Source organism: Hemitrygon akajei, chromosome 23 (assembly GCF_048418815.1).
Source record: "Hemitrygon akajei chromosome 23, sHemAka1.3, whole genome shotgun sequence".
In the NCBI taxonomy this organism is placed as follows: Eukaryota; Metazoa; Chordata; class Chondrichthyes; order Myliobatiformes; family Dasyatidae; genus Hemitrygon; species Hemitrygon akajei.
This window is the reverse complement of record NC_133146.1, coordinates 14426911-14440145: the sequence shown is the minus strand read 5'-3', so window position 1 is coordinate 14440145 and position 13235 is coordinate 14426911. Positions and strand designations below refer to the sequence as shown.

General features: G+C 46.0%; 1 protein-coding gene across 3 annotated transcripts in view; it reads right to left on the bottom strand.

Annotated features, from left to right (window-relative positions):
* Positions 1-13235, bottom strand: part of LOC140715178 (slit homolog 1 protein-like) — a 322282-nt gene that overhangs the window by 146283 nt on the left and 162764 nt on the right. For all 3 annotated transcript variants that reach the window (XM_073026998.1, XM_073026997.1, XM_073026996.1), the window contains exons 14-18: positions 11041-11184; positions 9650-9813; positions 8219-8242; positions 5102-5246; positions 872-946 (exon numbers count right to left, since the gene is read on the bottom strand). In XM_073026998.1, coding sequence (XP_072883099.1) covers positions 872-946; positions 5102-5246; positions 8219-8242; positions 9650-9813; positions 11041-11184 — 552 coding nt within the window. The remainder of the gene's footprint in view (positions 1-871; positions 947-5101; positions 5247-8218; positions 8243-9649; positions 9814-11040; positions 11185-13235) is intronic.

Sequence of the window (13235 nt, the reverse complement as noted above, 5' to 3'; positions counted from 1 at the left end):
ATGTGGGTTTGAATGCAACATTTAAGAGAAGTTTGGATAGGGAAGGATATGGAGGGCTGTGCTCAATGGGTCTAGGTAGAATATTCTGGATGGGCTGAAGGGTCTGGTTCTGTGCTGTAGTGTATTATGACTCAATGACTCCAAATAATAAAATGAGGAAAATCTAATTACTTAAGGTGTAACCTTTGAGAAGGTGGGCTTCCTCAAGGACCTTGCACTGCACTTTTCCTGTCGCTTTTGAACTTTATTCTGCATTGTTGTTGTTTTACCTTGTTGTGGCTTAATGTTGTTGCGTACGCACTGTAAACAAGAGATTCTGTAGATGCTGGAAATCCAGAGCAACACACACTAAATGCTGGAGGTCAGGTAGCAGCTTGGAGGGGAATACAGTTGACAGTTTGGGCTGAATCTCTTCATCAACACTTGGACTGAAATGTCGACTGATTTTATCCCCCTCCAAAGGTGCTGACTGACCTGCTGAGTTTCTCCTGCATTTTCTGTATGATGGTTAAGCTTTTCCCTGTATAATGGTACATGTGACAATAATAAATGAATACCACCACCATGTTTGAGTTCTGAAATCCTCTTTGGAACATAAAAACTAGGAGCAGATGTGGCAACACTTGCAGGATGTTCCCAGCACAATCTTCGTTTGTGTTGGTTGTTAATGCAAACGTCATATTTTGACGCGCAGGTGATAGATTAATGCATGAATTGGAATCTGCTCTAAAATCCTTCTGCATCTACCGATGGAGAAAGGGAGCCTCGGAGGAAGAACTTTACCTGGTGATGGGTGACGGTGAGGGTCGGAACCCTCAGGAAAGTTGGGTGGGCAAACTAAAGGGGGAGGGAACGAGGAGCATCTACTCACATTTTTCTCAGCTGCGGAAGCTTCTGAAAGAGACCGGTGGATTCCAGGAGCGAAATATCATTGTTGATCAGACGCCTGTGGAGCGAGAAATTGTCATAAGGTTAAAATCAGAGGCCAAGAAAGGGACACAAGAAGATGCAGGTGCAAAAACGAAGCAAACTTCTGGAGGAGGTCAGTGGGTTGAGCAGCATCTGTGGAGGGAAAGGAGCCGTGGATGTTTCGGGGTCGAGACCCTTCATCAGGACCGAGTGTGGAAAGTGAGATAGTGAGATAAAGAGGAGGGGGAGAGAGGGGCCAGTGGGTGATGGGTGGATCGAGGAGGGGTGAAGGATGACTGGTAGAAAAGACATGATGGGTGGAAGTAGACATGGTTTTAAAAAAAGGGCTAATGGTAGTGGGGTAGGAAGGTGATGGTGGGGTAAAGGCTGCTGTAGGGGCACAAATAGCTAGAATCTGATGGGCCAGGGCGGTGATATGGGAATACTGGAATGGAGATTAGAATTGGAATAGTTTTTAAAAAATCCTGATTGCATGTACTGAGATGAAGTGAAAAGCTTGTCTTGCACACTTTTCATACAAATCAAATCATTACACAGTGTATTGAGGTAGAGCAAGGGAAAACAATAACAGAGTGCAGAATAAAGTGTCACAGCTACAGAGAGAGTGACGTGCAGGAAATCAATAAGACGCAAGATCGTCAGGTAGATTGTGAGGTCAATAGTCCATTTTGTCATACCAGGAAAACTATTTAATTGTCTAATAATGGTGGGTTAGAAGTTATCCTTGAGCCTGGTGGCATGTGCTATCAGGCTTTTGCATCTTCTGCCGACTGGGAGGGGAAAGAGAGGATCTCTGGGCTGGCTGCTTTACCGAGACAGTGAGAATAGACAGTCCATGGAAGGGAGGCTGATCTCCATGATGGGCTGAGATGCGTCCACAGCTCTGCAGTTTGCAGAGCAGTTGCCGTATCAAACCACGATAGGATTTAAGGAAGAGATGAGCAACAGTCAATGTGCTGGCGGAACTCAGGGGCTGAGCAGCATCTGTGGGAGGAAGGAAACTGTCTCCGTTTCCGCTTGAAGCTCTGCATCAGGACCCTAAATACACAGGCTTGTGCAGAAGGCTGATCTTGCGTAGGGTTTCGACCTGAAATGCTGACAATTCATCTTCCCCCAACAGAAGCTGCTCGGACCCATTCAATTCCTTCAACAGACTGCATGCTGCTCCAGATTCCAGCATTTCCAGTCTCTTGTGTCTCCATCCCGAATGTTATTGGGCATGTGCTTGTAACCACACAACCCAATATTCCCACCCTGGATATTTCCTCTCTTCCATTGAGCAGAAGATACATACGCCTGAAATCACGTACCACCAGGCTCAAGGACAGCTTCTACCCTGCAGATATAAGATTAGTAAACAGTTCCCTGATATGATAAAACATCACGATCTACCTCGGTATGATCTTGCACCTCACTGCCTACCTGCAATGCACTTCCTCTGCAACTGTAACACTTTGTTCTGCACTCTGTTGCTGTTCCCAATCCTCTTTATGCCATGGACCCTTACCATTAACCAAGGGATTCATGGTAGCCACTTTTGTAGCTTAACGCACGGTGTAATGATTTGATCTGTATGACAGTATGTAAGGCAAGCTTTTCACTGTATCTCAGTACATGTGACAATAAAAAACCAATTCTAATTCCACAATTGCTTCCATTGTCTTCAAGGTCACAAATCCTTGGCAAGTGAAATATCACTCTCCTTTACTTTTCTCCGTTATTTCTTTTTCTCCCACGTTCCTGATTTATCCATGTCCTCTGATTCCCGACTGCCCTGCAGCTCATTCAGTAACACTTTCCTTACTGGATTCAAGTCCCGCTCCTGAGACTTGTGCAGAATAGTCAGAGTCACTCATCATGGAAGTGGGCCCTTCGGCCCACTGAGTCCGTGCTGACCATCAATCACCAATCCCGCTTTAATCACCAACAGGGGAAAATCCGCAGATGCTGGAAATCCGAGCAATGCACACAAAATGCTGGAGGAACTCAGCAGGCCAGGCAGCATCTATGGAAATGAGTATAGCAGTCTGAAGGGTTTCAGTCCAAAATGTCGCCTGTACTCTCTTCCATAGATGCTGCCTGGCCTGCATTTTATGTGTGTTTCCCATTTTATTCTCTCCATGTTCTTACTCATTACCCTCTGATTTGATCGCTCACTTACATCCGAGGGACAAACCCCAGAGGTTAATTAGCCCACAAACTATCATGACTTCGGACTGCATGAGGAAACCGGAGTCCCTGGAGACCCAAGTGGTTGCAGAGAGAACGTGGAAATTCCGAACAGACAGCAGCAGATGTCAGTATTGAACCTGGGTCTCTGGTGCTGTGTGACAGCAGTTCTACCAGCAATGCCACTGTGCTGTCCATTTGGGGCGATGCTCCCAATCAACTACCAAATTACAAAGTGCAGTTTGGTAATTGACAGCCCCAACATGGTTGAGGGCATCAGACACATAGCAGTGCCTCCAACCCCTCAGAGTCTCTCACCATCCTGAAATGGGAAGTGTATCACCATTCCTCCAACACCACATGGCCCAAGTCCCTTGGACTCCCTCCCCAAGTGGTGTAGGAGCAATTTCATCAGATAAGGTGGCTCACCCCCATCTTCCAAAGGGCATGTGGGAATGGGCATTGGAGAGGGTTCAGAGGATGTTCACAAGAATGATCCTGGGAACGAAAGGGTTAACGCATGCGTAGCATTTGATGGCTCTGGGCCTGTACTTGCTTGAGTTCAGAAGAATGAAAGAGATCTCATGGAAACCTACCAGATACAGAAAGTCCCAGATAGAGGGTGAAATGTTTCCTATAGTGGGAGAGTCTAGGACCAGAGGGCACATCCACAGAACAGAAGACTGTTCCCTTAGAACAGAGATAAGGAGGAAGTTCTTTAGCCATAAGGTGGTGAATCTGTGGAATTCATTGCCACAGACAGCTGAGGAGGCCAAGTCACTGGAATATTTAAAGCAAAGTCTAATAGGTTGCTAATTTATAAGGGTGTCAAAGGTTATGAGGAGAATGGAGGTTGAGGGGGATAATAAATCCACCTTGATAGAATGGTGGCGCGGACTTAATGAGCCAAAAGGGCTAATTCTGCTCCTATGTCTTGTGTTAATAAATGCTGACCTTGGTAGTGATCATCTATTTTCATTTACCAAGTTTGCTGAGGTTAACCTGAATAGATTAATGTTACCTCAGAAAATCCCAAGCAGTGATGTTCAGCCTGGCCACATGCAGGAACATTCCACTTGTCGTACCTGGACAGTTCTCACCACTGTCTGTAAGGAGTTTGCACGTTCTCCCCGTGACCGTGCAGATTTCCTCTGGGTACTCATCCCACAATTCAGAAGCATACACGTTAGGGTTAGTGAGTTATGGCATGCTGTGTTGGCACCAGAAGTATCGCCACACTCGCGGGCTTCCCAAACACATCCTTGGACTGTGTCGGTCATTGGCACAAAAACGACCCATTTCACTATGTTTCAGTGTTTTGATGTACATGTGACTGATAAAGCTAATCCTTAGCTAGCTCACACCCACCTTCCAAGGGCATTTGGCGATGGGTAAGAAATGCAGACCTTGCTCATCATGAAAATGGGATACACATTAAAAATAACACAAGCCTCTACTCTCAAAATTAGCTGGTCAATAAGACCGACAAGGTGCAGGGGAGTTGTTCAGGAGATCACACATCCCTTCAACCTTCAAAACCAAGATCGAGGATCTGGTCACATTGTTGTTAATGGATGGCATGGTAGAGTACAAAGTAGCACAACGCTTACAGGGCCAGCGATCAGAGTCCAATTCCTGCCTGCTGTCTGTAAGGAGTTCATACCATTTTCCCATAACTAGCTGGATTTCCTCTGGGATCTCTGGTTTCCTCCCTCATTCCACAGATGTACAGGTTAGGGTCAGGGTTAGTAAATTGTGGGCCGCTGGAAACATGGTGACACTTGTGGGCTGCCCCAGCACATCCTTGGTCATTGACGCGAACGATACATTTCATTGTACGTTCTGATGTTTTGATGTAGATGTGACAAATTTGCTTCGCTAAAACTACCCCCAAAGGTTCTTCATCTGTTATCAAGCACCATGGGAAGCCTAGAGAGCGGAGAGGAGAAGCGAGTAATTGTGTGTGGCACTGATGTGCAAGTTGGCCCACTTGTGGACTCACAGCTCTACGGTCGACTGTGGGATGAACTCGGGAACCTTGGTCAGCTTCTGGTTGGAGCAATCCACCACGTTGGACTCGCAGCGGCATTTCGGTGGACAGACCATGTCCCTGTTGCACTCGCTCCCCAGTCTCTGGTCCTCCGTACCTGCCAGAGTAAAGGAAACACAGTGGACAACAGGTCATAGTCATACGGCGTGGAAATAGGCTCTTCATCTTAACTGGCCCATGGCAACCAAGATTCCCACCTCAACTGCTCCCATCTGGCCATATCAGAATCGGGTTTATTATCACTGGTGTGTATATTGTGAAGTTTTTGCTTTATAACAGCAACACAGTGCAATACGTAATACTATGTTACTGTGTATTAAGAACTATATAAAATAAACAGTGCAAAAAGAGGTGGTTGTGATCATGGTTTGTGGTCCATTCGGATATCTGATGGTGCAGAGGAAGAAGCTACTGAAATGTTCATTGACCTCAGGCTCCTGTACCTCCTCCCTGATGGTAGTAATGAGAAGAGGTCATGTCCTGAATGGTGAGGGTCCGTAATTGGCTTGAGGATGTCCTCAATGTGGGGAGGTTAGAGTCCGTGATGGAGCCGGCTGAGTCTACTACCTGCTGAATCCTGTACACTGGAGCCTTCAATGATGCAACCAGTAGAAATGATCTCCACTGTACTTCTGTAGAACATTGTCTTTGGTGACCAGCCAAAGCTCCTCAAACTCCTGATGTGCCTCCAATCCCTGGCACGCAACCTTCGAGACTGTGTATCGACACGTGGGCCCCAGCTTAGATCTTCATAGATGCAGATACGCAGGAACTTGAAACCGCTCACCCTCTCCATTGCTGACCCCTCAATGAGGGCTGGTGTGTGTTCTCCCAAATCCCCCTTCCTGAGGTCCTCAATCAGTTCCTTCGTCTTACTGACCTTGAGTGCAAGGTTGCTGTTGTGACACCATTCAATGAGCTGCAAGTATCCCAATATCCCATTAAATCTCTCCTATCCTTGTACCTACCTTTAACTGTGAATTTGTATGCCTAAACCACTTTCTCTAGCAGCTCATTCCATATACTGACCAGTCTCTGGGTGGAAAAGCGGCTCTCAGGTCTGTTTTTAATCTCTCCTCTCTCAGTTTAACCCTATGACCTCCAGATCTTAATCCTAACTCTGGGAAAAACAATGTGAGCAATTATCCTATCAACGCTCCACAAGATATCGTCCACTTCTATAAAATCACTCCTCATTCTCCCATGCTCCAATGAAGAGGCCCAATCCACTCAACCTCTCTCCATAACGCAATGCCCAAATCCCAGCAATCTCTTCATAAATCCCCTCTGCTCTCTTTCCAGCTGAATGGCATCTTTCCAATAGCAAAGTTACTAAACCTCAACATGGTATTCCAAACGCAACCTCACCAACATCTTTCACTCCGTCCCTAGGGGACAGGGAGGAGGGAACTGTGGGTCAATTGGAGAGAGAGAGTTCACAGCTTAAGTTAATAGAATCATATTGAAAGAAACTATACTCTAACCTGCACTGTACCTTCCTAATAAGTATTTGATGGCACCGTAGAAATGGAGCTTCACTCTTGCTATCTCGGCCAGCGGTTAGGTTACAGAGTGAAATTTCCTTTCCACTGTCCCATCACACACTCCCAGGACAGGGACAGCACGGGTTAGATACAGAGTGAAGCTCCCTCTACACTGTCCCATCACACACTCCCAGGACAGGGACAGCACGGGTTAGATACAGAGTGAAGCTCCCTCTACACTGTCCCATCACACACTTCCAGGACAGGGACAGCACGGGTTAGATACAGAGTGAAGCTCCCTCTACACTGTCCCATCACACACTCCCAGGACAGGGACAGCACGGGTTAGATACAGAGTGAAGCTCCCTCTACACTGTCCCATCACACACTCCCAGGACAGGGACAGCACGGGTTAGATACAGAGTGAAGCTCCCTCTACACTGTCCCATCACACACTTCCAGGACAGGGACAGCACGGGTTAGATACAGAGTGAAGCTCCCTCTACACTGTCCCATCACACACTCCCAGGACAGGGACAGCACGGGTTAGATACAGAGTGAAGCTCCCTCTACACTGTCCCATCACACACTCCCAGGACAGGGACAGCACGGGTTAGATACAGAGTGAAGCTCCCTCTACACTGTCCCATCACACACTCCCAGGACAGGGACAGCACAGGTTAGATACAGAGTGAAGCTCCCTCTGCACTGCCCCATCACACACTCCCAGGACAGGGACAGCACGGGTTAGATACAGAGTGAAGCTCCCTCTACACTGTCCCATCACACACTCCCAGGACAGGGACAGCACGGGTTAGATACAGAGTGAAGCTCCCTCTACACTGTCCCATCACACACTCCCAGGACAGGGACAGCACGGGTTAGATACAGAGTGAAGCTCCCTCTACACTGTCCCATCACACACTCCCAGGACAGGGACAGCACAGGTTAGATACAGAGTGAAGCTCCCCCTACACTGTCCCATCACACACTCCCAGGACAGGGACAGCACGGGTTAGATACAGAGTGAAGCTCCCCCTACACTGTCCCATCACACACTCCCAGGACAGGGACAGCACGGGTTAGATACAGAGTGAAGCTCCCCCTACACTGTCCCATCACACACTCCCAGGACAGGGACAGCACGGGTTAGATACCGAGTGAAGCTCCCTCTACACTGTCCCATCACACACTCCCAGGACAGGGACAGCACGGGTTAGATACAGAGTGAAGCTCCCTCTACACTGTCCCATCACACACTCCCAGGACAGGGACAGCACGGGTTAGATACAGAGTGAAGCTCCCTCCCACTGTCCCATTACACACTTCCAGGTCAGGGACAGCACAGACTAGGTATAAATTTATAGAAATACAAATATCTCAATTTTCCTTTATAATTACTGCCACTGATGGAGAAGGAGATGCAGGCTGCTTGTGTCACTGAAAACATCCTCACACACCAACCACATACAAAACAGCATTGCTTGTCTCCTGAACCATTCACAATCAGCTGAGCAAGGTCTCACATTACAAATTCCAAACACAGATAAATAACATGAATTTACTCATGCCGAGCAGGCCTTACCTGGGACGAAATATTGTTCTTTTGCTGTGGATGGAAAGAGACAGAGAAGTGTTACACAGGAAATAATACAGCATACTACCAAAGATAAAATTCTGAGCCATGAAGCTGAATTGAACTGGAGAGAGGAACAGTGAAATGCTTGTCTTGCGTACTCGTCATGGAGATCGAATACGGTGTTACCCAGTTACAGATAAAATGCAAGTGTTCTTGTGCAAGGCCACATCGACGTAGGTTGTGACGTCAAGAGTCTATTTTATCAAATTAGGAGACAATTACTGATTTATCTGTGTTACTCTCAGGAAGTAGACATGTTTGGCTACGAGTGGGACAGGGTAGATCAGTCCACACTGATCCCTGAACGAATCGAGAGGTAACCTTCTCTTGAGGGACCATTCCCGGAGTTTGTGGTGCAGCTGCTCCCTGCCCTTTCCATCCGGTCCTGACAGGAACAAACACAAAGGAAGTCTCCCCATCCACCCCCTCTACATTCACCGAGCAAAGGTCCATAAACAACAGAAGTTCTAAACTCCCAGCCAAATAATAAACCAAATCAACCAATTACCAATTAGCTTTCTGTGTGCATGTGCATATACAGAGGCCAAGGATCAAGATTTGATTTCATTCACTATATACATTTATATATATTGGGAATTTGCTGTGGTGTGATGGTGTGACATGTAACAAAAACAACATTCAACAATTATAGAGAATAAAAGAATTACATAAAATGCAAAATTACAGGTTATGGATATGGTATAAAATGTGCACACATACATAAACACCAGCATGAATTCCCAATGTAAAAGCATTATAAATAGTTGTTTAAAGTATGTACAGTGCGGTGTAGTGAATAGATAGAGGATGGAGGGGGCTAGATACACACACGCACACACACACACACACACACACACACACACACACACACACACACACACACACACACACACACACACACACACACACACACACACACACACATATTGTTATCCTGTTGTTTAGAGGGCGTGCATATAAGATGAGAGGGGGTAAGTGGGTAAGTTCGAAGGAGATGAGTGGGGTAAGTGTTCTTTTATACAGGGAGTGGTGGGTGTCTGTAATGTGCTGCCAGGGATGGGATAGGAAGAAATACGATAGAGGCACTTAAATTGCTCCTAAACACATGAATGTGCAGGGAATGGGGGGAGGGGTTGGATGGATATACTGTAGATCGTGTGCTTACTGAAGGATTAGTTTAATTCGGCACTATGAGTTTAATTAGCACCTTCAGCCCACAGAACATTGCAGGCTGATCCTGTCTTGTCCTGTACTGTTGTTCCATGTTCCATTAAACACCTGATCTGGCCGCTTCTCAGACTGTTCTGCACTTTCACAGACCTTCGATGTGCAGTAACAGTTCAGAGACTCGGCCTCCTTTTCTCACAATTACGATACCTGAGCACCGGAATTTCTTGCTTTTGATCTGCCCGATCCTCTTGTTTGCCAGGCGGCGCGGGCTGGTGCATCGTGCCCCGCTGGTCTCGATGGGGTTGGACCGAAGGTAGTCGGCTAGCCACTTGAGGTGACAGTCACAGATGAACGGATTCTGGGCCAAGTGCCTGGTGCGGTGGAAGAGAACCATAACAAGGTAACTACTTGAGACATAAAAGACTGCTGATGCTGGAATCTGGAGCAAGGAAAATCAGACTGCTGGAGAAACTCAGCAAGTCAGGCAGCACACGTGCAGGGAAATGGACAGTCAATGTTCTGATTCAAGACTTTATCGGGACTGATCCATATCATGAATCCAGATGAAGGGTGGCGATCCGTTCGTTTCCCTCCACAGATGCTGCCCGACCTGCTGAGTCTGCCAGTACTTTCTGATTTTGTTTCAGATTTCCAGCAATTGCATTTGAAATAAATTACACAATGTCCCTACATTTTTGCTCCACCCGTCACAATCAGAAAGCCGATGTTGCACTGAAATTTGAAAGAGATTTGGCAAGTCCTTGCTGGTTGGCTGCTCTGCCCGTGATCGTAAGAGTTGTGGACGCAGCTCAGCACATTACAGATACCAGCATCCCCTCTATAGACTCTTGTCTACACTTCTCGCTGCCTTGATAAAGCAGCCAGCGTCATCAAAGACCCCGGCCACCCTGGACATTCTCTCGTCACCCCTCTCTCCCATTGGGAAGAAGATTCAGCATAATAGACAGAAAGCATGTACCACCAGACGTCAGGACAGCTTCTATCCCACAGTTATAAGGGTGGTTCCCTACAATGATCAAATGGACTCTTCACCTCACAATCTACCTTGACATGGCTTTTCACTGCACTTTCTCTATAACTGTAACACTGTATCCTCATTCTGCTGTTGTTTTCACTTCCTCAATGCACTGATGTGGTGAAATATTCCGTACGGAAGCTTGCATTTCAAAGGGTATACGGTATACTGTACCTCTGTACACATGATAATGATGAACTCATTTACCGATGTATTTACCATCGTTGGTTGTACTCACTGCATCTACCTGTCAAAGATAAGGTCTTTACCAAGAGAGTGGTGGGTGCATGGAACGGGTGCCGGGTGTTGGTGGGCAGAAACGTTAGGACCTCTTTAAAGACTCTTGTATAGGCATGTAGGTGATAGAAAAATGGAGGGTTATGGGGGAAGGAAGGATTAGATTGATCTTTCAGGTTAAAGGGTTGGCATGACTTTGTGGCCAGAAGGGCCTGTTTTGTGCTATGATCCATCTACAGTCTCTATAGTAGCAAACTCCTTTTCAATTGTGAAGACTAAGTTTAAGAAGTCTAAAGATCCCTTACAAGGGTATTCGTCTACATACAGCGTCTGGATGGCTCGGAGTGAGTTGAATGTCCCTTTGGCCAGTGTCTGGATCTTGTTGTCATACAGCGAGAGGAGGCTTAGGTTCTGTAGGTCCTGGAAGGTGTCCGCTCGGATGCAGTTGATCTTGTTTGCATTCAACAGCCTAAAGAGTAGAGAAGGCAACGTCATCGACTGTGCCTGGATGGACCAGGCTTATATAGGAATGCAAAAAACTATGGCCAGGAGTAGGCCGTTCAGCTTGTTGCGTCTGCTCTGATATTCGTGCTATCATGGCTGAGGAAGTGGGGAGAGGGTGTGCAGAACGACAGAAGAACATAAAATAGGTGTAAGAGTGGGCTACTTGGCCCTTCTAACCCATCCCACAATTTAATATGACCATGTCTGATCTGTCCAGGCCTCTCCTCCTCTCTGCCAGTTCCCCTGAGCCCTTGATACCCTACCATTATAGAAGTTCCCAGTGATCTGATCTCCACAACTCTTGAGAATGTAAAAGACTCACCACTGTGTGTTGGCTGTTAATGCAAGTGACACGTTTTACCGTACATGTAATAAATAAATCTAAATCTGAATCTGCAAGAAGGTATTTCTACACATCTCACAGTAAAATTGTGTCTATTTGAGACTCTTCCACTAGTAAAAACTTCTCAACTTGTACCCTGTTGAGATTTCTGAGGATCTTGCATGTTTCAGTAAGATCACCCCCTCATTCTTCTAAACACCAAAGAATCCAGGCCCAAGCTGTCGAGCCTCTCGTGATGAGACAACCCTCTCATCCCAGGAATTAGCCTGATGAATTTTCTCAGACTGCATCCAATGCTACTATGTCCTTTTTTAGGTTAGTGGGATCAGAACTATTCCCATTCTACTTTATTATTTCTTGTTAGTCACTTTAGTCCCATGCGTAGTTTCACTTTATGCACATATAATCAATCCATGCATCTAAGATATCGTACATATTTATATTTATTGTATTATTTAAAATTATTATTGTATTCTTTATCTTTATTTTAATATGCTGCATTAGACCCACAGTAACAATTACTTCGTTCTGCTTTACACTTGTATACTGGAAATGACATTAAACAATCTTGAATCTTGAATTATTCAGGATATGTCCTAACCAACACTCTGTACAGCTTCAACAAAACTTCCCTAATTCTAAGGTCCAACCTCTCTGGAATAAGTCAATCCTTTAAAGCCTATGGTGTGTACTGAAGTCTTGGGGAAACTCTGCAAGCCCTTGGCAAAGCAATGGTTACATTGCTGGGTTAGAGGTGTGAATGATCTGGCCTAAATTGAGGTAATCAATTAAATTAGAATGAGCAGGCATAGGCTTAAGGTGAGAGGAGAAAAGTGTAAGAGGAACTTAAGTGACAACTTTTTTTTCGCACAAGAGGAGATGTCTGAATGGAATCAATTCCTAGAGGAGGTGGTTGAGGCAGGTACAATAAAACTTCTAAAACTCAGTTGGATGGGTACATGGATTGGCCTTGATAAAGAAAATAAACCAACCAGAATTAATTAGCAGGGCAGACTTGATGGGCTGATTGGCGTAATACTGTTCCTGTGTCTTATTGGAAAGGTTTAGAAGGTTAGGGGTCAAACACTGTCAACTGGGACTAGCTTGGATGGGGCACTTTGGTCGGCATGGACCCATTGGACCAAAGGGACTATTTCCATGCTCTGGAAACTAAATCTGGAACAAAATCTGAATTTTAGGGACCATGAAATTATGAGATTGTTGGTTCACTAATGTCCTTTAGGGAAGAAGATCGATGGCCCATAACTCTGGACCCATCAGTGAAATTGGTTTTTAACTGCCCTCTGATGAATGATCTAAGCAGAAGATCAGGGCAAGGTCCAAGGAGAACAATAACCAGTGAAGGAATTAGAAGAAACAGTGGCCCCATTAACTCTATCTCCACTCCACATTTACTGGGTGCTGAAATCCTCATAACCACTGGATTAGATTACCATTGGTCACAGCCCAAAGAATTTATCTCGCTTCCCAAAGTGATGACATTCCTCGCCATGCCTGCGTGAAGAGCGGCACATTAGCATAGTATTTAGTGCGTTGCTTTAGAGCGCCAGCAAACACCAGTCAGGGTTCAATTCCCACCGCTGTCTGTAAGGAGTTTGCATGTTCTCCCCGTGACCGCCTGGGTTTCCTCTGTGTGCTCCGATTTCCTCCAC